Source organism: Simochromis diagramma, unplaced genomic scaffold (genome assembly GCF_900408965.1).
Source record: "Simochromis diagramma unplaced genomic scaffold, fSimDia1.1 OVJJ01000483.1, whole genome shotgun sequence".
Classification (NCBI taxonomy): domain Eukaryota; kingdom Metazoa; phylum Chordata; class Actinopteri; order Cichliformes; family Cichlidae; genus Simochromis; species Simochromis diagramma.
Window position 1 is genome coordinate 188,988 of NW_024386835.1, and position 21,511 is coordinate 210,498.

The window sequence follows — 21,511 nt, forward strand, 5'->3', positions numbered from 1 at the left end:
AGGTTGCTGTCCCCCTGACAGGCTCTGGGGTAATTAAGTTTTATTTATAAATCACTGATTCACAGCAATAGCTGTCTGAAGGTGCTTTATATTGTAAGGTACAGATTCTATTGTTCGGAGAAAACCCCAAGAATCAGACGATCTCTAAGAGCTACCTCTTTGCAAGAGTGGGAAGGAAAAACGTTCTTTTACCAGGACATAACCTCTGGCAGGGGAGCGGCAGCCAGTTGGGGAGTGAGGGGAAAGAGAAAAGAATAAAGGAGAACAAAGTGAGACAAGGGCCAAAACATACTACAGGAGACAAAAGAAATACAGTTTAATGTCACGCAGTAGTGGTGTATAAACACAGGCTGGTGTAGAGAGGTGAGAGTGGAGTGGAGAAGAAGTGTTCAGAGTGTCATAAGAGGTCTCACAGCAGCCTAAACCTATTGTAGCAATTGTTCAGGGTCATGTGATCCAGTCCTAAATGGTTTATCGAAAAGAAACGTTTAAACCTAATCTTAAAAGTAAAGGTTGTGTCTGTGTTTCAAATTCAAACTAAGAGCTGGTTAGAAGGGAGACGGGCCTGATAGCTGAAGGCTTTGCGTTGAATTCTACTTTTAAAAACAGGCCTGCAGCCTGAGAGCAGTTTCTGTTGGGATAATGTGGTTCTATGAATGTGCCCTGAATGTGAGGGTAAAGATTTTAAATTCAGCTCTGGATTTAACAGGAGTCAGTGAAGAGAAGCCAATATTGGGTAAATATTGTGTCTCTTTCTATCCCTTGTTAGTACTTTCTCTGTATTATTTTGGATTAACTGAAGGTTTTTCAGGTAGCTTGTAGAACAGCCTGAAATAAAGGGTTTCAATAGTCAAGCCTAACTTTTTAACATGTTTTTAATTTTAGTGATGCTGCTAAACTAATAGTTAATACTAATAACTTTAGTGAATCTCTGTTTCTGCATCTCACACCATCATCAGGTGAATGTTTGATTTGATATGATAAAAGCACTGTGTTACTGTCGCAGATATTAGGACAGCCAGGCATGTTTATTAGTTATTAATATTAAGACCAAGCTAAAAGACGCCATGTATGAGTATAATTGTTATTTGTTGTAATTTGTTTTAATTGTACTTTTAACAATTAAAAAGCATCTTGTAGTGACAGGTCTTCGTGACTAATTGTGATTTTATATTTTTATTTGATGGAAAGTTAGATGTGGTTTGCAGTGCTCAACTAGAGTGACTTTTGTGACACTTCTGTTGCTATAATTAAAAAATAAATAAAAACAACAAATACAATAATTTTCTTACGGACTGAATAATAAAATAAAATAAATAAAATAAGTTACTGGCAGATTGGCAGCTGTATGCTATTAAGTTAATGTAAAAAGTATTTACAGTAATTTTACTGCAACTTAAACTACAGCAACATAGTTACTGAAAATAATTTACTGTCATCCAGTTGCCAGTGAGTTATTGTAAAATGTACAGCAACCTGTTCACAGTGTACAGATGAAAGAAAGCAATCCTGCATAAATGTACACATTAAGGAATGCCAAAGGATAGGTGATGGACTGACTGGAAAACAAGACAAAACAGTTGAGTATGAGTGTTTTAAACAAATTCAGTCAATGATTGTGTATCCAGTTTTGGCCTCCGATGATAAAGGAAAGGGCAAAGAGGAAACACAGCAGACAGGCTGAAACTCTCTGAGCTGATGGAGCTGTGCTGGTAAGAGGTGTGGCTGAAGGATCAGGAAATACTGGCATGGCAGCCTCACGAGGAACATAATGTCATTACTTGTAAGGGTGTGGATGATAAAATGTTTGAGTCAAAGGCTTCTGAGCGGTGGCAACACTGTTGTTGACATAGTAACAGCAGTATGTTGATGGACACACCACAGGCATCTGGTTAGTCTGAGTGTTCGGGTATTGTGGTGTGGGCTTCTGGATTTACAGGTTTAAGATGCTCGGCAGTTTGAGTTTGATCCTTTGGAGATACGAGCAGTTTGTTAGGGAATGGCAGAAAAGTATATTGAGAAAATACTAGAAACAGGCAAGTGGGGAACTTATTGGACTTGTGATCATTTGTGGCCACAGGTATGGTTACAAAAACCACAGTCATGGAGGAGGGGCAAGAGGGTGAGATGGGGTTGTGGGATGGAAAATTCCAGGTCCCACAGGGAATTGTGAGAACACAGGAAATGGATATTGTGGATACTATGGAGAGGCAGTTCACGTCTGGGAAACAAGACATGAGGCCTAAATGAGAATTCAGGGTAGGGAAGTGCAGGCACTTCTTAGTTTACAAAGCTTGCAACAGTACCTGAGGGAAGCTACGGATGTAGTAGGGAATACCATAAACATGTGTGATAGGTGTGGGAACTACGTATTGTGGAAACACTGGGAACTGAGGGTACTGAGTCTGCCGCAGGACCTGACCACTTTCACCAGGAGGTGCGATTGGTGTTGTAGTAGGGTTAATGTTGGGTAGCAAAAGGCAAGTAACCAAAAACTCACCATCCGCTCATAAAGGAAGGAGTGAATATTCTTTATCCTCCAAGGAAATAAACTGAGTAAATGTTTGTTTACAATGTTTGACCACAAGAGGGCCCATCACACCTTGATCTGTGAGCACATGCATCAATTAGAAGGTGCAGTAAATGTCAACTGTTCAGAAAACTGTTTAACAATAAATCCACAGATGCTACACGTGTAAACACTCCAGTAGTTTTAATATCTGATTATTAACCATTAGTCTTTTTTTTTTAATCTAGTGACTCTAAACTCAATATTATCAATGCATATTCAATATTCATACACTAAATGAAAAGTGTTTGATTTAGAATAATTAGAATATTAAATATATTCAGACTTTTTGATTTTATTGATGTGGTCTGCTGGGTTTTGTATGATCTATTCCAAATGAATAATTTACATTTTAAAATTAATCATTAACAAATCTTTTGTTTAAAAGTAAACAGTGAGTCAGACACACCAGACTAAGATTAGTTTCATGAACATAACCTTTAATAAGACAGATGTAAGATGGTATTTAGGCTATTGAAACTTACCAATTTAAGTCACTCTGATGGTCACATTTGAATGTCAGCAAAGTTTTAGGTTAAACATCAATCACACTGCTGCAGGTGTTTGCACAGCACCCACTGCATCATCATCACAAATCATCACAAAGTTTGAAAAACGATTGAGAAACTGTCACTGCAACATACAGGAAATGGAGGCAAGGCATCACACCTTTAATTATTATATAACGGTGCTTTTGTAAAATGATTTCAAAGGTAATCTCCAGAACCACCCCCTTTTCAAACTGTTGACCAATCATTCATTGCTATGTCAACCTGTAGCGGGAGAAGTCCTTGTTGTGTATGATAAGCATGTACTGGACTAATCAGCTCTGTTATCCTGTTTTTTGTGTTTGCGCACCGCTGAGAAATACGACATTACGACATATGCATTGGGGCTACTGAAAGTAGAAATAAGAAGATTAAAATATTTATGGGAAAAATAACCATCAAGTTAGCGATTAAAAAAAACAAAATGTAGGTTTAAAAAAGTTCCAAATTCAGCAGGAAAAAGAAAACTCTGAATTTACCACTTTGTCTCTGTACAATTTTTTTTCTTGTCAATTTATGACTTTTTGAAAATTTTGAGTTCTTCCCAATAGATTCTCCTGTCACAGCGTAGCCTGTTAAAGACATTTTTTATTTTCCACTTTTTTTCTAACACTGGTAGTTATATCAAACAATTCAAGCTGAATAATAACACAACTAAATGCTACTAAGTTTAATTAATTCCCTTTTGTTCGGGGTAATTGTCTAAAATCTAATGTTTAAATTCTATTCTTTTTTTCACCTCTTCTCAAAATCTTCTGTTTCTCGGTTTTTCAGCTTTACGTAAACCAGTTTTCAGTGATCTAAACATCTACTAAAAGATTACATCCTTACACTTCCATGCTGACTGCCATTATTATGATTTGAACACAAACACACACACACACACACATATTTGAGGCAAAATCAATAAAAGTAAATTTGGTATGATGTAAAACATGGTTAGCACAAAATTTATTCTTTCAATTTCTAAATTTATTGTTGATCATATTATTCATATAAATTCAAATTGATTTACAAACAAGACAGTAAAAACATCCAGTCGCTGTTGGTACACTAATCAGATGTCAACAGATAAGAGATGGTAACTTGCTGAATTAAAGATCATCTGTCCTACATACACAAATAACACTGAGAGGAACAAAACATATTAGACCTTTATTATTATTAAATACTCATATTATTCACTAGGAGAAAAAAATCTGACTCAACAGATTTAAGTGAAAGTACCATCATCTTCTCAAAAACATAAAGATCATATAAAAAGTGACAAATTTCAGGTCATACTGACTGTATTTTTGCATTATTAAACCCACCCATAGTAAACAGTTTTCACTAAAAGAAATATGATAGTTTATGTAAAAGAAGTTTATGTCCTTAGAGGTCTGTGACATCGTCATCTGACCAGTAATGCTGATGCATCACTGCAGAGAATTCCTCTCTCATGTATGCAGCAGCTGGAGACTCACTGCTGCCATTATTTTCAGATGCAGCACTGGGTGACTGTACTGGTTCTTTGGCCTGGAAATGGTCTAGAGATGCCGAAATGGACTCTGTGTCCATCCAGCCGTAGCTGATAAAAGCTGGAGGGAAGGGTTTTAGACCACCGTCTTCATCATTGGTGCCCATTGTCCATGAGGGGGGCGGAGGTGTGAACAGACTCCCTGCTACAAGCTGTCCGTGGTGAAAAGCATTATCAATGCTGCGCCTGAGGTTAATAGGAGATGGGGGCCGCATGTCAAACTCTATAAGTGAAAGAATACACTCACGTTCACCAACTTTTTGCCACAGCAATGCTGCCTGAGAGTCCGAGCTGCTACTACCAGGATCAGACTTGTGCTCTGATATTTGGGTGGATGTTCGATCATCATATGGGGACATTAAGTTGTTGCTGATACCTGCTTTTGACAGGTTATATTTGGACCAGTTATTTGGCATCAGGTCTTCCCAGCTTTTATCTGATTTTTTTAGTGGGACTTTCCACACAGTGGCTAACACCCTATCCCAAAAGCTTTTATCCTCCATTCTTTTGAATGCCTCCACTCTGCTCTGCACATGATCACCCCTTGTGTGACCCTTAGATGGAGTCCAGAAGATCCAAGATCCCAGGACAAGCAAAGAGAATCCCCAGGCTAACTCAAGGAGTCTCGCCCAGAACTGACTCAGCCACCAGCCCCAGCCAAAGCGCCTCCAGTTTCCCAGTAGCCCATAAAGCCAGAAGAGACTATACATCTGAAGGCTGCAGCATAGCACCCCAAGGAAAGCGCACCCTGCTATGACTCGCTTTCCGCGCCTCTCGGGCCTCTGTGAAGGAGCCCACTGTGGTAAAGAGGACCTGAGAAAGGGTTGCAGATTGGAAAGGGCCTTTGTGAGGATCCCTAAGCAAAATGGGAGGCCCCAGCAGAGGGAAAGGGTCTGTAGCAAAAGAGGGACAGCAGGGGTTAAAGTTAAAGAGTATAGATCGGCTACAAATAATGCAGAGCAATGAAATATACCAAACCCTCCAACCACCCATGGGTGCTGCAGCTTTAGTGGGAAAAGTAATAAATTTAACCCTTTCAGTGTAACCAGAGCGAGAGCAAGCTGCGCCCACAGAAGAAGCTGCAGAGGAACATTATGTAGCGCTGCCAGAGTGGCATGAGACAGAATCTGACGGGTACCATAGGGGTCAAGTATGAGGAGGATGGTACGCAAAGAACCACCCATGATTAGGAAGCTATTTGCCAGGATCAGGGTGTAACAGAGGGGCCGAGGAAGCGTACATGCTCCAGCCGTCCCCAAAACTGCCAGGCAAGCCATCAGCGAGAAAAGGCTGGCAGACCCAAAGACGTGCAATTCCCAGGCAAACGCCAGTGTGCGCCTCATGTCGTCCCAGAGCAGACTGGTGCCATTAAAGTTTTTAAGAACAATACACGGCCCAACACCCAGCACGCAGGGGCCTCCAGGTTCTGAAGGTTTATAATTTATCATGGAAGTAAACGCACTGGTATGGAAAGGAAGTTTAGGGCGGTCTCCACCTGAAAGAAAGAGAAGATTTTATATTTTTAATTAAAAATAATTTCATGGTGAATTTTTACATACTGTTAGCCCGATTACCAGCATAGTTGCACAGCACGCAGTGTCACAGACAGCTACATCGAACCAAAAGATCCAATATCAATCACTTTTACTTTATTTGCTTTTTAAATAGATTTAAATTTGATTTTTCATACAAAAATGTGAAAAGAAGGATATAATTTTATACTAGATCTCACTGTGACCACCTGACAATTTAATGCAATTAAAGAAAAACGTAAAGTAATGCACTATGTGCGCTACTTCACTTGCATATCACAGCTTTACTTACGAGTTGGGAAGTTGTGTTTCACAGCAGAGGTATGACTCTCTTGTAAGCGCTCTGCTGTTATGTGGCCGCCTTCCAGCAGAGCTCCCTCTGAGATTACGGGTACACTGGGGTGAGTGTTTCCTGTAATTGAAGTATTAGCTTTGTCAGCTCTTTGGTCCAGAGGCCCTGAGTGGTGCAGGCTGGGTTCTGTCCCCACTATGATTCCAGACCCAGAGTGGGTTTCTTTGCTCAATGGAGTGACAGCCTGATTGATGAGTTGCTGCAACTCCATGCTGCCAACACTATACCGGCTGCCTTCTACAGGGCTTTCTGACTGAAAGATTACTTCCCTGGCCAAGCTGTCCAGGCTGCTGTTGTTTCTGGCTCCACTTTGAGTTATTTGGACTGAGCCAGAGTTGGATGGTGAATGCGAAGACTGAATAAGGCTTCCAAGTGAAGAGAGGGACACGGTTAGTGTCACAAAGAGCAGACGCCCCATTTTTGACAGCCAAGATCTGTAGAGAAGACAGAGCGAAAGCACTGAAACACGTTTCCATGCATTCAGGTTCCTAATGTCCCTAGCACTAAAATTAACAGTCTAAAAATATGCTTTACAGTTTTTCTGAAGCTAACGCAAAACTTCAGCCATCCAAGATAATGAAAAGCCTCTTTTAATAAAAAGTTCCTCTTTTGTTGCCACACTTTCACAGCAACTAAATAATCAAAAACTGCTTTGGTAAACACAAACATATGTACTAAAAATATTTATTGATGTCAAGATGGCTAAAACTTGATTTTACCTTGAAATAAACACTGAAACACTTTCTTCACAGCCATAATGGGGAGGTAAATGATTATGATGTTAGCGCATCATGTAAGAGTTAATGGTAGAAATATATTTAGATTCACACAGACGAAATCTTATGTTTCAGTTCTAAATGACAATATTTTCTACGTGTAATCTGGAGGATGTGCACCCTCTACAATAAATGCACATTTGAATCACCAAAATGACAACACAACTTTGGAAAAACTGTTCACAATATAAGTCAGTCGGACCAAAAATATAAAGTAGCCATTTCAGTAATAAATCAGGCAGTGTAAACAATAGGTATCTAAATGCAATTAGAAAGACTAGAAAATGCTGTGAATCCAGAAAAACTCTGAAAAACTGAAATATTTTACCCCTTCGTAGTTCAGTTATGATTCAGGCAAACACAAGTATAAAACACACATGACAACACATCATTCAGCTGTCAAATCAGTCTAACTCATTGACTTACCTGCGATCAAGTCTTATTTTCTGCTTTCTTTTTTAGTGCATCACGGGTTGTGCTGCATCTCTGGTAAAAGTATGTGTAAAGCCTGATTTCTGAGGTGATACACAAGGTGCATCACAGTGAGCCTTGAACTTACTGACTGGCGCGCTCACAACTAACTAACGGCTTATTGCACCTGCTGGTTACTTGGCAACTTTCCATCACTATGTCGCTAGTAAAACAAAGACCTGATTACCATGGCCCATTTCTGGAGAAAAAAAGTTGAATAAATAATTCCTGTTTACTGTTTGCAGTGTTCATAAATGAAGGATTTTAAAATGAAAATCAAAGTGGGAAATAACCGACTGTTAATAACAACCTACAAGCCTTCTGTTTTGTTTTAATGGCAGCTGTTTAAAGGTAAATCCTTCTCAAAAGGATTACATTAAGATTCTTACAGTGGCATAAAGTCACCTGCAGTGATAAGCCAGTAAGTCACGAGCCAAGTAAGCTGTTTCATGCCAACTTACTAGCTTATTATTTTTCCAGAGTATGCATGTGAAAGACTTACGCTTTATGATCAAATTAGGAGAGTGTTAGTCACCACTCAGATGAATCCTGTGGTCTTTTCTCTATCAATAATGGATCAGCTTTCTTTCCTCTTAACGTCCACCATGGTGATAGTGTTCGGGCTAGATTTTGCTAAACAGGCAGATTTTCAGAAACTAGAAGATGTTACATTTCAAATGAAGATTCACCGCATTATGACTTTCATTTTTTTTCCATGAACCCTCTTAGTTCCAAGTCATCTTTGCTGAGAGCCCCAATTTAGCCTCAAACCATAAACGTAACCCTGTATTTTGGAGAAAAGCCAGTATATATTATACTGGAAAAAATAGTTCTGTTGCATATGTTAAAATAATGTTATCCCCTTACTGCAAAGAATTTGGACATTTTCTTTTTAAATTACATCTTCTAGGATCATTGCTTGTGATGAGAGACCTCAAGGGGTTAATTATAATAGACTCAGAATTTGGGTGTTTTAAAGTCTATAAACAGGGGTGGACATTTAACAAGACCTTATCCTTAACCCTAGATGTGTTGCCAACACCCTGGAAGATGTTAAGCAGTTAAAGAAAAATGTACACATACTGCATAAACGCTGCCATAAGAGAGCCCTTGTAGAATCAGAAATAGTCTGCAGCGAGTGTGGGAATTAACTCTTTCCAATCCAGTGTGTAGAGGACACAGCCTATGCACACAGCGCATCTGTCTAGGTCCACCTTAAGAAGGGCAAGAGGCAGTTTGTTGTGGAGGGAACAGGGGGAGGCCCTCAGTAGCACATGCCTGGCTCTTTAAGGCAGACTGGGGAAGTTAGAACAAGTTAAAGGCACATGCATTCATGTTTACCAAGCTTCAGGAGAACCATCCTGGAAGAAAATGTTTGTGTTCATTTAAAGTCACGTATCTTGATTTCCAGAGTCAGAGGAAATAAATTAAACAGTTAATAATAAAATAAAATGATCAATAATCAAAAACAGAGATATCGTAACATAAAAACAGTTTGACCGAAAATAATAATTTAAGTAAGGAATCCCTACTAAAATATTTTAAAATAAAATAAATAACCAAGGCCAATTAACCACATAATGTGGCCAATATCTATCTAATTTAAAACTATACAGATCCTACTTTTCTGTAATATTAGAACAGATATCTAATAGTATGACAATGATCAGTCATTATTTTGTCTGATTTTTAAATTAATCCTCAATGAAAGGAGTGGTATTGTAAAAGGCTGTCTATTTATTGCGATCATTCAAACTGGGTATCTGTGTATATAGGTTCTATCATTTCAATGCAAATGACCCTGTTTTAATCTGAGAGACTGTACATCTTGCACTGCCAGACTACGGTTGACCCACCGTTACAGATGAGACATGCCCTACCTTTAACTACACAAATGTGGTTGCACTTCTCGTCCAAATGTCATGTAAGTTTTCATAACAGTGCTGCTCTTGCTACCGGGATGGGAGCTGCAGTTATCAGCCCGTTGGTTGGCAGAGCAGCGTGGAGAGCAGCCGCGTTGTTTTCGGGGCCTATACTTCCGTCATTTTATGTCTCACTTGGTAAACAGTGTGTGGGGTTTTGTGCGTGTGTCGCTGAGTGGTGTTTTTTTGGACATACGACGTGGGATTTCGCCGCATAACTAAACCTGCGCTTTGCTGGAAGTGGTAAACTTTTAACACAACCCGGAGCTCAGCGTGAAATAAGCAGACGTCAGAGAATCGGCCAATGGTTAAATTTTATCTCCGTGTAATCACGGCATTGTTTTGCGGGATTGCACAGCTGCTAAAATGTGCTATGTAGCCAAGTAAATGGTATGCTGGTGGTAGCTGTTAGACGTTTATCGGCTTTTTGGTTTTAAACACCGTGCCTTGGCGGAAACAAGAGGATTTCATTTTATTTAAGGTAGCATGACAGGATCCAGAGCAGCCGAGCTAGCTCGCTAGCTAACGTTAGCACAGTGGTTAGCCAGCGAGGTGTTGCTGTGTTAAATACAGTTCGATAGCCTCTATTATGAGTAAAACTATAGCCGTGTTGTATAAGTTACGGCATAAATTATATTGGTATTCAACAGTGTAGAATGCAGTCGGCGGTTGCAACTCAGTGAACTATCCATATGGGTTGTGGCAAAACAGCGCCTAGCTAACATTGTTAAGCTAGCATGCTAACAACTAGCTGTCACATAAACTGTCAATATAATGAAACCAGGCACTATTGTTGGTGCGTTGCTTCATTGCTTCATTGCTATTAAACCCAGTTAATCGCTCATAGTAAACATTTAGGTTTACCTTTCAGCTAATCTGTGATTGCAGTGTTTCTTAATTGTAGGAAAAGTTGATTTAATCAAAGCACAGTCATTGTATTAGCTCCAAGCCAAATGCATTTAACATAGCAACCCTAACGTTCCCAACCTTACTGACAAACATTTAAACTGCATCATTGTAGTTGTATGTAAGAGAGAAAAGCTGTCTCTCATCATTTTACATGAACATTGCAAATGCAGCTTGTTTAGGATGTAATGGATGTAACTGTGCTCTTAGAAGTGTAAAAGAAAAATCTCCTTTCCAGGTCCAGTGACGATGAACGAGCAGGAGAGTGGGGTGGTCTCCTTTGACGAATATGTGCGGCAAAAGGCCCGCACTGTGCCTCAGCACAGGATGAAGGAGTTCCTGGAGTCTCTTGCCAAGGGCCCAGAGGTGCTGCAGGAGTTCAGCCAGCAGGAAGGGGCAGCCACCAGCACAGCCATGGTGTACCATCAGCAGGGTGCCAACTGTGTTTACACAGACAGCACGGAGGTGGCAGGATCTCTCCTGGAGCTGGCCTGTCCAGTAAGACACTTTATATTGGGTGTTGAATTATGTTGTTTGGTGGTTTACAATTACATGTAAATGTTTTATAACAGGTACAGGTGACCTCAACAGAGATGTCACCCCAGCTGCATCAAGGATCTGAACAGCAGCTTCAAGTGCAGGTTAGTTTCTTCTTGTTTCAGCTGCTCTTGTTATTGGTCGGATCATCTGCCTCCATCTCACCCTATCCCACCCTATCCTCCTCTTTCACACAAACTCTCAAAGTTTGCATCCACACTGCTCAACCTGACCTGGCCCAATGATGTATTCATTTCTAATCATATCCATCCTGGTCACTCCAAAAACAAATCTGAGCAACTTCAGCTCTGTGACCTGCAGTTCCGCCTTGTCTTACTGTCAGTGCCACTGTCTCCAAACCGTAGATCAGAGCAGGTCTCACTACCGTCTTTTAAATTCTTGTTGCTATCCTTCTGTCACAAATCACCCTGCCACTTGTCTCCATCCACTCAACCCTGCCTGCACTCTCTTCTTCACCTCTGTTGTGCACTGTTTGTTGCTTTGCATGGTTGATCCTAGAAATTTAAACTAATCGAACATGATGTCATTTGCAAACGTAGTCCAGAGACTCTTCCTGCCTAACCTCATACAAAAACATAGTGTGTTTAAATTTTATATAGCCGATTGTCCTCTCAGTCTCAGCACACCACAATTACTCACTAGTGTTTGTGTCATTACATAGAGACCAGAATATGTTACAAATTATTAGTTACTGTTTTAAAAAGCAGTGCGTTATTTTTGCATTACTCCATAGCATAGCCTGATACACTGTCACACATATGAGAATGCATCTATGTTGCCCTTAAAATCCTGAGGCTACTAAGGATGTACCAGTCCAGCTTTTTCCCTTTCTGATCTGACACCACTGCTTTGACTGTGAGTCTCTGCTGATGTACTGATTTGATCTCAGTGTTAGATCAGAAAGCTGTATTTCTCACTGTGAGGAAGAGATTGAAATAAGGGTGGGTAATTATAGATTCAAAATTTATATCATGATATTTCATCAGAAAATTTGTAATAATTTTGGTGATATAGGAAAAAAAATACAAAAATTTTAAACACTTGCAGACAGCAGCTTTTTTTTGTAAGTGTAAGTACATGAAGTGCACTTTCTTACTGAAATGAAATTTGAAATGTGAATCTGTCAAAACAAGGTGGCAACAGCATTACATACAGTGACACAGCATACGTCAAATGTAATCACAAAAGTAGCCGAGGTAGTGTTTCCATGTAAGTCTGTATAAACATATAAAATAACTGCTTAACATTTGAGTTTATCAATAACTAAAGTAGCTTAACCTCCTCAAACACCTGCGTAGTATTGTCATATAATAAACCTGAAAACTTTTTTTTTTTTTTTTTTTTTACCCGGGATGTTTTATGTTGGGGGTTTTTTTTCTTGGGTTGAGCTGTTTAAACACCTGCAGGTGATTGATTTGGTACTTTCTACCCACCATTGGCTCTTCCTGTCGTAGTAATGCTTAGTTTGAGGCATTTGTTTACTTTTGGGTTACATGTCAGGAGCTGCGAGGCTCTCCTCAAAGTTTCTCCACCTTTTGCAGGAGTGGTTTTCTGGAATATTTGAAAGGTAGCTCCCTTTTTACTAAATCTATCAGAGGCTGACATGTTGCTGTTCCTCTCAGACATGCCTGGGTTTTTCTCCTAGTCCTACATTTGAAAATGTAAATGTGAGACATTGCTGTAGCCAAACCATCAAAATATGACACTCTTATAGCACATAAAATGTGTACTGGTGTTGTCTTTATCAGCTATAGATGTGAATCATTTGTATGAAATGAGGTCATACTCCACTTACGTTTTCATAAGTTTTGAAAAGGGTTAGGGTTAAAAACAGGTTATAAATTAACCGAATTTATGGTATTTATTATTGAAAAAGGGAGGATAGGGAGGATAAATAAAGTGGGGGGGGGGATATATTCTTGTTCATTTAATCTATTTGCACTGGACTGGAGTCATTAGGCTGCAAACTGGTGTCATTTACAGGCATTGTACTTTCTTCATCAAGAATGAGACAGCTGGAGTGAAATTAACTTTAACTGAGTTGATCACATTTTAAATTATAATTATATCATAAGTTTAGTAAACACTCCTAAAAAGTGTTACACAAAACTTTCCATCTTGCATGACTGGACAGAGCATAATGAGAGTGAAAGTAAACAGGAGGAAAGTTTCCAGTTAAATAAATGCTTCTGCAGATGTACAGATAGAAGTTGTTGGTGTAGCAGCATGAAATGACCCCAAACCTCCCTCCATGCTGTGTTAGCTGTGGCGCTAACTGCTGCTGTTATCTGGTAAACAGAAAACATTGTAGAACTCAAAGGAATGGATCCCATACTGACCCAAAAAGTTGGATCAAGTATTGGACTGATATCCAATCCAAATATCAAAGCAGTGCCTTCTGAGAGGCTACAGTCAGGCTCACTGGAAGGAATCCCTTTCCTACTGAGTACAAACAGAAGATCTTTCACTTAGTATTTAATTATGCATACAGAGCCAACAGGAAATGTGAAAACCACGCAAAGGAGTACTTTACAGAAAAATATTGTGGTCACAATGATTCTTCAGTAGGAAAAGGTGCAGGTGGAAATGGAGGATACATTTCTGACTGGTTATACTGATTTGTACCATCACATTGTAGTCCTTCTGTGCAATAAAAATTAAAGCAATGTAAATGTATTTAATGTAATTGGAAAGAGGGTGTTTGCTTTTTGTTTGCCTGTTGTGCAGATAATTAAAGACCTTGTAGCACAACCAATGAAATATCTGTTTGATTAGTAGCAGAAGTTAGTTCTATGAAGTATCACAAGCCAAAAAAAAGATCAACTTTCTCTCAGGATTATGGTTGCTGTTTCATGCTTGTTCAATTCACATTAATGTAATTAAAACAGGATCGGTCACCTCAGACATGGGTGTATCTTACTGAGACTTCAAATGTATAAACTTGAGACACCTTATGACTTTGATGACTGTTGTGTTGTTCATAGCAGAAATGTCAAAGAAAAGTATTTCAGTGTGTTTATGATTCATAAGGTTGCTTACAAGTCTGTTTGTTTTTCTCACTCTCCCTCTGTACCAGGTTCAGATCCAAGAACAGCAGGGCCAAACAGTTGGCCAGGTTCTTCAGGTGGCCCACCCCTCTCAGCAGGACATACAGGGAATCTCAACAGCCCAGCTTGTGCAGGCAGGAGAGCTCACAGAGGAGCAGCAACAGCAGGTAGAGGATTAACTTCAGTTACGTCTATCAGGTTTTTCCATGTTTCCCCATTTAAACAAACAAACAAAAAAAACATGTTTACTGTGTTTCACAGATTCAGGCTCAGTTGGTTGCCGCCGTAGCTGGAGGACAACAAATCCAACTGTCAAGTGGCCAACAAATCCAGTTGCAGGGAATGCAGCATATTCAGTTGCCTGGGGGACAGCAAATTCAACTTCAGGCCGGCCAGCAGATTCAGTTACAGGGTGGGCAACAAATCCAGATCCAGACCATTGAGACCATGACTCCTGCTCAGCAACAGGACTCTACCAGGGAGGCAGAGCGGAGGCCCAGCACTATCCCCACTGTTCTCCAACCAGCCAAGAAGCGTAAGATGGATGTCCCCCTAGCTGTTTCGTATGCTGTTCCACAGGGGCAGCAGGTGGCTACAGTTTTAGCCATCCCTCAAGGGCAGCAGCAAAGTTATGTGTCCCTACGACCGGATTTGCTCACAGTTGACAGTGCTCAGCTGTACAGCACTACAGGAACAATCACAGGTCCCCAAGGTGAGACCTGGACCATCCCTGTGTACTCCACTCCACAGCAGCAGGGTGTAACTCACATTGCTATACCACAGGAGACGTATAGCACAGTGCAAGTAACTACCGCCAACGGCAAGGACAAAATGTCCCCAAATTCCACATTGAGGTCTGCCGATGTGCATTCGGCCACCACTGCAACGCAGGAAGAGATCGTGCAGACCCTCTTCCCAGCACAGTTCATGAACGGCAACATTCATATCCCCGTGGCAGTGCAGACCGTAGGAGGGACATACAACACTACACAGTCAGTGCAAATATGGGACCCAAATCAACAGCAGAGTCAAGGGGAAGATGGACAAGACCAGCAGCTCCATCTGCAGGTTAGAAAAGACTCCGTCTTACAGTTGTACTCTGGTCCTCGATGATTATGGCTGGAACTAAATTTGCCCTGTGCAAATGTAACAGAACAGAACTGATAATTGTTGCTTTGGTCATAATCATGATGGTGTTTTCAAAAGTTCATGTTTATTTTTAGCCTTTTTTTCCTTTCTGAATTAAGAATGTGAACTAGTTTAACTAGGACTAGTTAATACTACTAATCATAACAATACCATGTTACAACATAACAGTATTATCATACTATGAATTACCATCATGTAATTAATAAGATGTGTTTAACTCTGCTGCCATCTTTCTCAAAAACAACCTTTTTTTTCTTATTTTTTTCCTTTGCTCTTCTACTGCAGGGTCAAGTAGCCTCTGAAGCTCAGGGCGAAGCACCCACAGAGATTCTGGTTCCTGTGTGTCTAAAGCCAGAGGAAGGGCTGGAGGTTTGGCGCCTTTGGGTGAAGAGAAAAAATGCTGAACTAAGCAAACGGGAAACAACAAAGCTTGCGCCCATAGGACGTAAGTAGGCCTGTTACAGTTGTCTCAGTAACAGTGAGCTCTTGCTGAAACCAGAGGAAGTCATAACATTTTGCTGTTAGCACTCTGTGTAGTACGTACTGTTATTCTTAGTCACCTAGAAGTAAAGTCAGTTTTACACTGCTTCTCCAAACGTAGTGTTTTCTGGTATTTCTGCGTTCAGGTCGTCAGCCCCTGCGTTTTCAGGAAGATCTGGTATCCAGTGCAGTGGCGGAGTTAAACTTGGGTCTTTCCCTGATGACTCAGGAGGCACGAGGGTCCGAGGACGAACAGTTTGCTCCCGATGTCCTGTATTATGTTTTCTTGTGTATACAGAAGGTTAGTATCTCCATACTCAACCACAAAAAGACAGGAAGAATAAAACTAAGGCTGAAATTGCTTAATAATCTTTTCTGTGTTGTTGTTGTTTTTTTTTCTTTTTTATAGTATCTTTCTGAAAATGGACGTGTGGATGATATTTTCAATGATCCATATTACACTCGATTTTGCGAAAGTTTACACACAATCCTGCACGACTGGAAACCCACTGTGCATCCTTTAGGTAAGGCAGAATCCACAATTTTGTAATTGTTTTCGATATTCAGGCAGCATTTACATGTATGTAAACACTCGACAATGGACATCTTTGACATTTGGGATCTTTTCTGGCATGATTGTCATAGCAACAACCATCAGTCATTCACAAGATTAAAAGAGCTTCCGTTGCCTGTTTGCATTAGCCATGCTAGCTGCACTTTACTAACCTTATGCAGTTAACAGCATTTTTTTGGCAAGGACGAGCTAAGCAGCAGATCGACGATTTAGTTCGGGATCACATCATCCTGTTCAACATGACGGAGATGCGCTGAAGCCTTAAACACATGCATGTGAATCCTGCCGTACTCATGGTATGTTTTCCTCTTAGGTTATATCATCCCAAGTCACGTGACAGAGGAGATGCTGTGGGAGTGTAAACAGCTTGGCGCACATTCACCTTCCACATTGCTCACAACTCTAATGTATTTCAACACTAAGTGAGTAACCATTGAATGGCCCTTAGTCTTTTATCCTCTCTCTAATCGCTCAGAGTCAAATACCGAATATGGTACAATGTCGTATTTGTTGCAGGTATTTCCGCTTGATAACACCTGAACAGCACATGAAAGTAGCTTTCTCTAAAGTCTTAAGACACTCAAGGAAGAACCCAACTAACGCCAAGGACAAAGCAACCAGTATTCGCCTTCTCAAAGGGCAAGGCCTACACAGTGCTGGACAAAAAGGTACTCTCTTGCTCAGGTTGTGATTAGCTCAGTGTTGGATAGCAGAAATGCCCGTTGTTGACCTGTTGCTGTGTACTGCGTCATTTAGGAACCGATGACATGTATGAAGAGCAGATCGAGGATCCTGCGAATCCTCTTCGTTGTCCCATCAAACTTTATGACTTTTACCTCTTCAAATGGTGAGCAGCACTTCAGCTTAGTAGGATTTATGTGATGATTACTCTTCAGTTTACACCCCCAGACACATGCTTAACTTTCTTTTCCAGCCCACAGAGCGTTAAAGGACGTAACGATGCGTACTACATGACTCCAGAGCCTGTCGTTGCACCAAACAGCCCGATGTGGTACTCCTCTCAGCCCCTCACAATTCAGCAGGTGGAACAAATGCTGTCTCGCATCATCGTGGTCAGAGAGATCCAGGAGATCATCTGTGTTGTTCCAGAAAATGTGAGCTAGATTGAGGACTTGGCTCACAGGAACTTGTTCTCCAGATTGTTGACTATGCAGTATCCATCCTGACTATTATCATCGATGGCCATTAAAATAAAGTGGAACAACTTCTGAGGAGAGTATCATGATTATGCTCATCAGATCCATAAATTCTTCTCTTCTTATTATCTCTGTTTTTGACCGGTGGGTTGGACTTCTCGTTCTCTTGGCTGCCTTTGTAAGATATCACCTCTGTAACTTTTGAACCGGCAAGTGAGCAAGACTTTAGTCTCTTCTCAGCTGGGCAGAGATGATACACGTTCCTGTACAAAGTCAATCTTATAAATGATTAAACAACTGTAATCTTTTCTTTCTTAACCTCACAGGCTGTTCACGTCTTAATTCTCTAGTACCACTAGTAATAATCTTAAGACAGTTACAGGGACCAGTGCTCACAACTTTTTTTTAAAAATACATTTTGGACCATGTATGATAAGTTTGAATCTGAAATACTTGTGCCTGTTTTTTCCAAAACATAATTACATGATATTGCTTGTGGAATAAGTTAAAACTCAATCATTCACATGGTTAAGTGCTACAGATCGGTGACAAATTGAAGGCAAAACCAGTGTGTTTCAGTAACTTGGTTGCCTGTGCTGTGCTGCCTCTTTAACTCAGCTGTAGTGAAGGACACAATTTTTCTTTATCTAGAAGATATCCTCTAAATGGGTATTTTAATCATGTTAGTGGCCATGTTGGCCCAAACTCCCCCCGCAGGGCACTTTTTGTTTAAGATCCGGTGACTACAGAGGTCATAGCCCGATTCATAATTTCATAGCTCAAGTATTTCAACCCCTTCCTGCATCCTGGGAGATGCCACTCGCGTCAAAACTGAAGCATTTTAACATAGGATTAATGTGAGCTGAGACGTACTCCCTCAGCATAACTGAGACACCATATACTGTTGGATTTTTTTCCTTTAATTTGTCACCTATATCTGTATATTGTAGTCATTCAGGAGATTTTTCTCAGGATAAAACTAACATCTGAAACACCCATCAAGGATTTTTGCCAACGTATTCCTTCATGTATGTGTGTATAGTAGGTTATTAAACAATATATGCAGATGGAATCTTTGTAGTAAGTCATGTCAAGCTGAAACATAATGATTACTGTCTTCTAAAAAGAAAAAGTGAGCTGTGGGTCTTTTTAATAATGACGCATTTGAATGGTTCTTATTCAGTTCCATAGCATCAGTTTTTCATAATTAACACATTCTGTTCCACATCTGTCCACTATCACACGTATCAGCGCTGTAGTTACACATCCTGATGTTCTATTCCACATTTAAATTACATTTAACAGGGTTGGACTGTTAAACGCTGAACAAAGCAAGGAGATGATCACGTTTGTTTTTCATCTGGGAGCATTATATGCAGTCGGCCCAGTGTTTGGGTGAAGTATTTCGGTAGCGGGCAGGACACGTTGACGTCAGCTTGGCTGCTTCCTGGCAGCGTCAGCTGTCGTGCATGTAAATGAAGGGGAAGGTGCCGAACCTTGCTCTGTTCAATCCCAAGTTTTCCCAACACACGTTCTGGTAATTTCTGTGGAAGGAAATGTATTATTTAGTCATCATTTGTGACAAAATAGAAATCAAACTCATACATGTTAGAAAAGAGACTGTAAACATCTTACCTGTGGTGCCAGTTTGCTCCAGTGGGAATATTTGTGGTCACCAAGAATGGGACACCCGAGAGCAAAGGCCATATGAACCCTCATCTGGTGCTTCACTCCTGTGAACACAATGAAGCAGAAAAATACCGAACATGTGCCCAGGCAGGTTTTTGGGATGATTTCCTTTTGTTCACATGTGCACTGTTACCTGTAAAAGGCTGGAGCTCCACAAGGCTGCAACCACTGCTGCTGTCCAGGACTCTGTACTTGGTCAATGCTGGATGAGCTTGGCGATGACTTCGGACTTTGGTTACACCATCACCTTCATTATTCAGTCTGTAAAGAGGACTCAGAGCCATCTGAAATCAAAGAAGTTGTTATGAGACTGGAAAATGCACACCATTATTTAAACAATACCTAGTAATTTACTCAAATGCCCTGGACAACAAACCCAAACTAATTTAATGTGTAATAAACATACTAACTACTAAGCTAAAAGCCATACATACAAGGATGTTTAAAGCAATGATCATACAGAATAAGAGGCACCTTGTAGTGTGGCTGAGGACCTGTGACCTCTCTCTCTATGATGGGAATATCAATCAGACCTTCAGATGGCACAGGAACACCAACCGTGATAACCCTGAAAAGGAACAACATAACTAACATGCAGTGGGAGTATTAGCATGTACATTATTTAATTAATCCTTATCAGTTTCCCCTACTCACCAGTACTTCCTCTCCACTTTGTTATTTCTATTCAGAGCGAGTACGTGCGCCACCACTTCATCCCTCCTGGCCAGCAGGAGAGTTCCCGTTGAGTCCTTTTCTAGACCCAGACAGGGAATGAGCTGAGAATCAGACTTGATCTTCATCCCATCCATCATTTTGGAGAGAACAGGAAGCACAGAGGTGATGGATGTGACGTCGGAGTCATCTGGGAGACAGCAGCAACATTACATTTGTGGTGCCAGTTAGACATCCCAGCTTCAGTGTGATAGCTGACATTTTTATGGTCATTCCAGCTGTTCTCAGTAATGATACTGCCCGTCTCCTAACAATAACAACAATAATAATAATAATAATAACAACAACAATACTGAGCCTGTTTAAGAACACCTTAATATGTACAACAATAAAATATAGTCTCACCACATAATTTTTCATACACATGTTTAACTGTTCATTAATACAAATATCTGATTAGATAATCACATTAATTTAGCATGCAGGCATCAATAATGGTCAATAGTTCAGAGCCATGATCAGAATGGGAAAGAAAGGTGATTTAAAAGACTAAATGTGGCATGGCTCTTGGTGTCAGACAGGCAGGTTTGAGTACCGGTATTTTATAAAGTTTCCCAATCATCTTTCGGGTTCACACAGAACAGTACAAATGGATGATGTCAGACGATGTTTTCTTGGCACACTCTGTGCCCTTTAGTACCATCGTTTAAACACCACAGTCTACCTGAATATTGCTGCTGACCATGTCCATTGTAAAACACCATGTTACAAAGATCTCATATTGTTTTGTTTTTTTAACATTACAATGAGTTGATTTTTATTTTTATTTCAAACTGAAAATAAAAACTTTTTCAAACTTCTTGTCAGTGTAATCAGATTAAAGAAGACAGCCCAGTGTTGGTTTACCTGCCACAGGGATGCCGTAGGGTTTGTTGACGATCACTACATCCTTGTCCTGGTACAGCACGCTTCTGTGGAGGTGTTTGGCGAGCACGTTGGGGTGCACATTTTGTAACTGTACACTGAACCGTTTCAGCTCCATCACCCTCCTCTGCTGGGCAGACATGGGAGGCGCTGTCTCTCGGGTCTTCGACTTCTCTCCTCGGATCTTACGGGCCAGGTCAACGGCTCTAACACGGGGTTTGTCATCTGCGTCGGAGCCTGGAGTGTGGTTGGCAGCGGTGCTCTGACCCCGGACGAGGGGCGGTGTTGTCTGCGGACACTGGCGGCAGGTTGTCCGGGGTTTGACCAGACAGAAGAGCACATCCAGGCCGGAGCTCCGGTCAAACACACGCGCTAGTCTCCCACAGCTGTTCATCACGGCACTGAGTGAACCTCACAGACCAGACGGCGCACACGAGCTTCAAAACACAAGCATGAACTCTGAAGTTATTAAAGAATTTCCGGGCCAAGCCTTTCAGAATAAAAGCATAATTTCATCCATTCATTCAAATTAAAATAATTCCGACATATTAGACACTATATAGATAAAACCAAACGACAAACGATATAACTATCCGTTTAAATGCTCTTAAACATAACAAATACACACTGCGTAAATGTAAAAAAGGATTCCGGTAATTTCCGCCT

At 40.5% G+C, this 21,511-nt stretch overlaps 3 protein-coding genes across 13 annotated transcripts; 1 reads left to right on the forward strand and 2 right to left on the reverse strand.

The window, feature by feature from the left end:
• Positions 1–4,118: 4,118 nt before the first annotated feature.
• On the reverse strand, positions 4,119–9,760 carry LOC120731534 (proline-rich transmembrane protein 3-like). 2 transcript variants are annotated; one of them, XM_040028592.1, is made up of 3 exons: positions 9,648–9,760; positions 6,461–6,954; positions 4,119–6,131 (listed from the first exon to the last, which is right to left on the reverse strand). In XM_040028592.1, the coding sequence occupies exons 2-3, from the start codon at positions 6,936–6,938 to the stop codon at positions 4,492–4,494; spliced, it is 2,118 nt and encodes a 705-aa protein (XP_039884526.1). In that variant the 5' UTR covers positions 6,939–6,954; positions 9,648–9,760; the 3' UTR covers positions 4,119–4,491. The 2 variants fall into 2 exon arrangements, with proteins under 2 accessions (XP_039884526.1, XP_039884527.1); XM_040028593.1 differs by lacking the exon at positions 9,648–9,760 and adding an exon at positions 7,723–9,352.
• LOC120731532 (glutamine-rich protein 1-like) lies at positions 9,574–18,558 on the forward strand. Of its 10 annotated transcripts, none has more exons than XM_040028587.1 (12): positions 9,574–9,691; positions 10,840–11,093; positions 11,168–11,236; positions 14,230–14,367; positions 14,462–15,268; positions 15,635–15,794; positions 15,976–16,130; positions 16,239–16,353; positions 16,717–16,825; positions 16,920–17,071; positions 17,160–17,250; positions 17,338–18,558. In XM_040028587.1, the coding sequence occupies exons 1-12, from the start codon at positions 9,685–9,687 to the stop codon at positions 17,525–17,527; spliced, it is 2,247 nt and encodes a 748-aa protein (XP_039884521.1). In that variant the 5' UTR covers positions 9,574–9,684; the 3' UTR covers positions 17,528–18,558. The 10 variants fall into 10 exon arrangements, with proteins under 10 accessions (XP_039884521.1, XP_039884520.1, XP_039884516.1 ...); XM_040028586.1 differs by having other exon boundaries at positions 9,605–9,691; positions 10,834–11,093; XM_040028582.1 differs by lacking the exon at positions 9,574–9,691 and adding an exon at positions 9,703–9,827 and having other exon boundaries at positions 10,834–11,093.
• Positions 18,559–18,693: 135 nt separating this feature from the next.
• Positions 18,694–21,358, reverse strand: rpusd4 (RNA pseudouridine synthase D4). The gene is made up of 6 exons (XM_040028595.1): positions 20,828–21,358; positions 19,904–20,111; positions 19,724–19,817; positions 19,383–19,533; positions 19,196–19,293; positions 18,694–19,104 (listed from the first exon to the last, which is right to left on the reverse strand). Exons 1-6 carry the CDS (start codon positions 21,237–21,239, stop codon positions 18,904–18,906), a joined length of 1,164 nt encoding a protein of 387 aa, XP_039884529.1. The 5' UTR covers positions 21,240–21,358; the 3' UTR covers positions 18,694–18,903.
• Between the last annotated feature and the right edge of the window lie 153 nt (positions 21,359–21,511).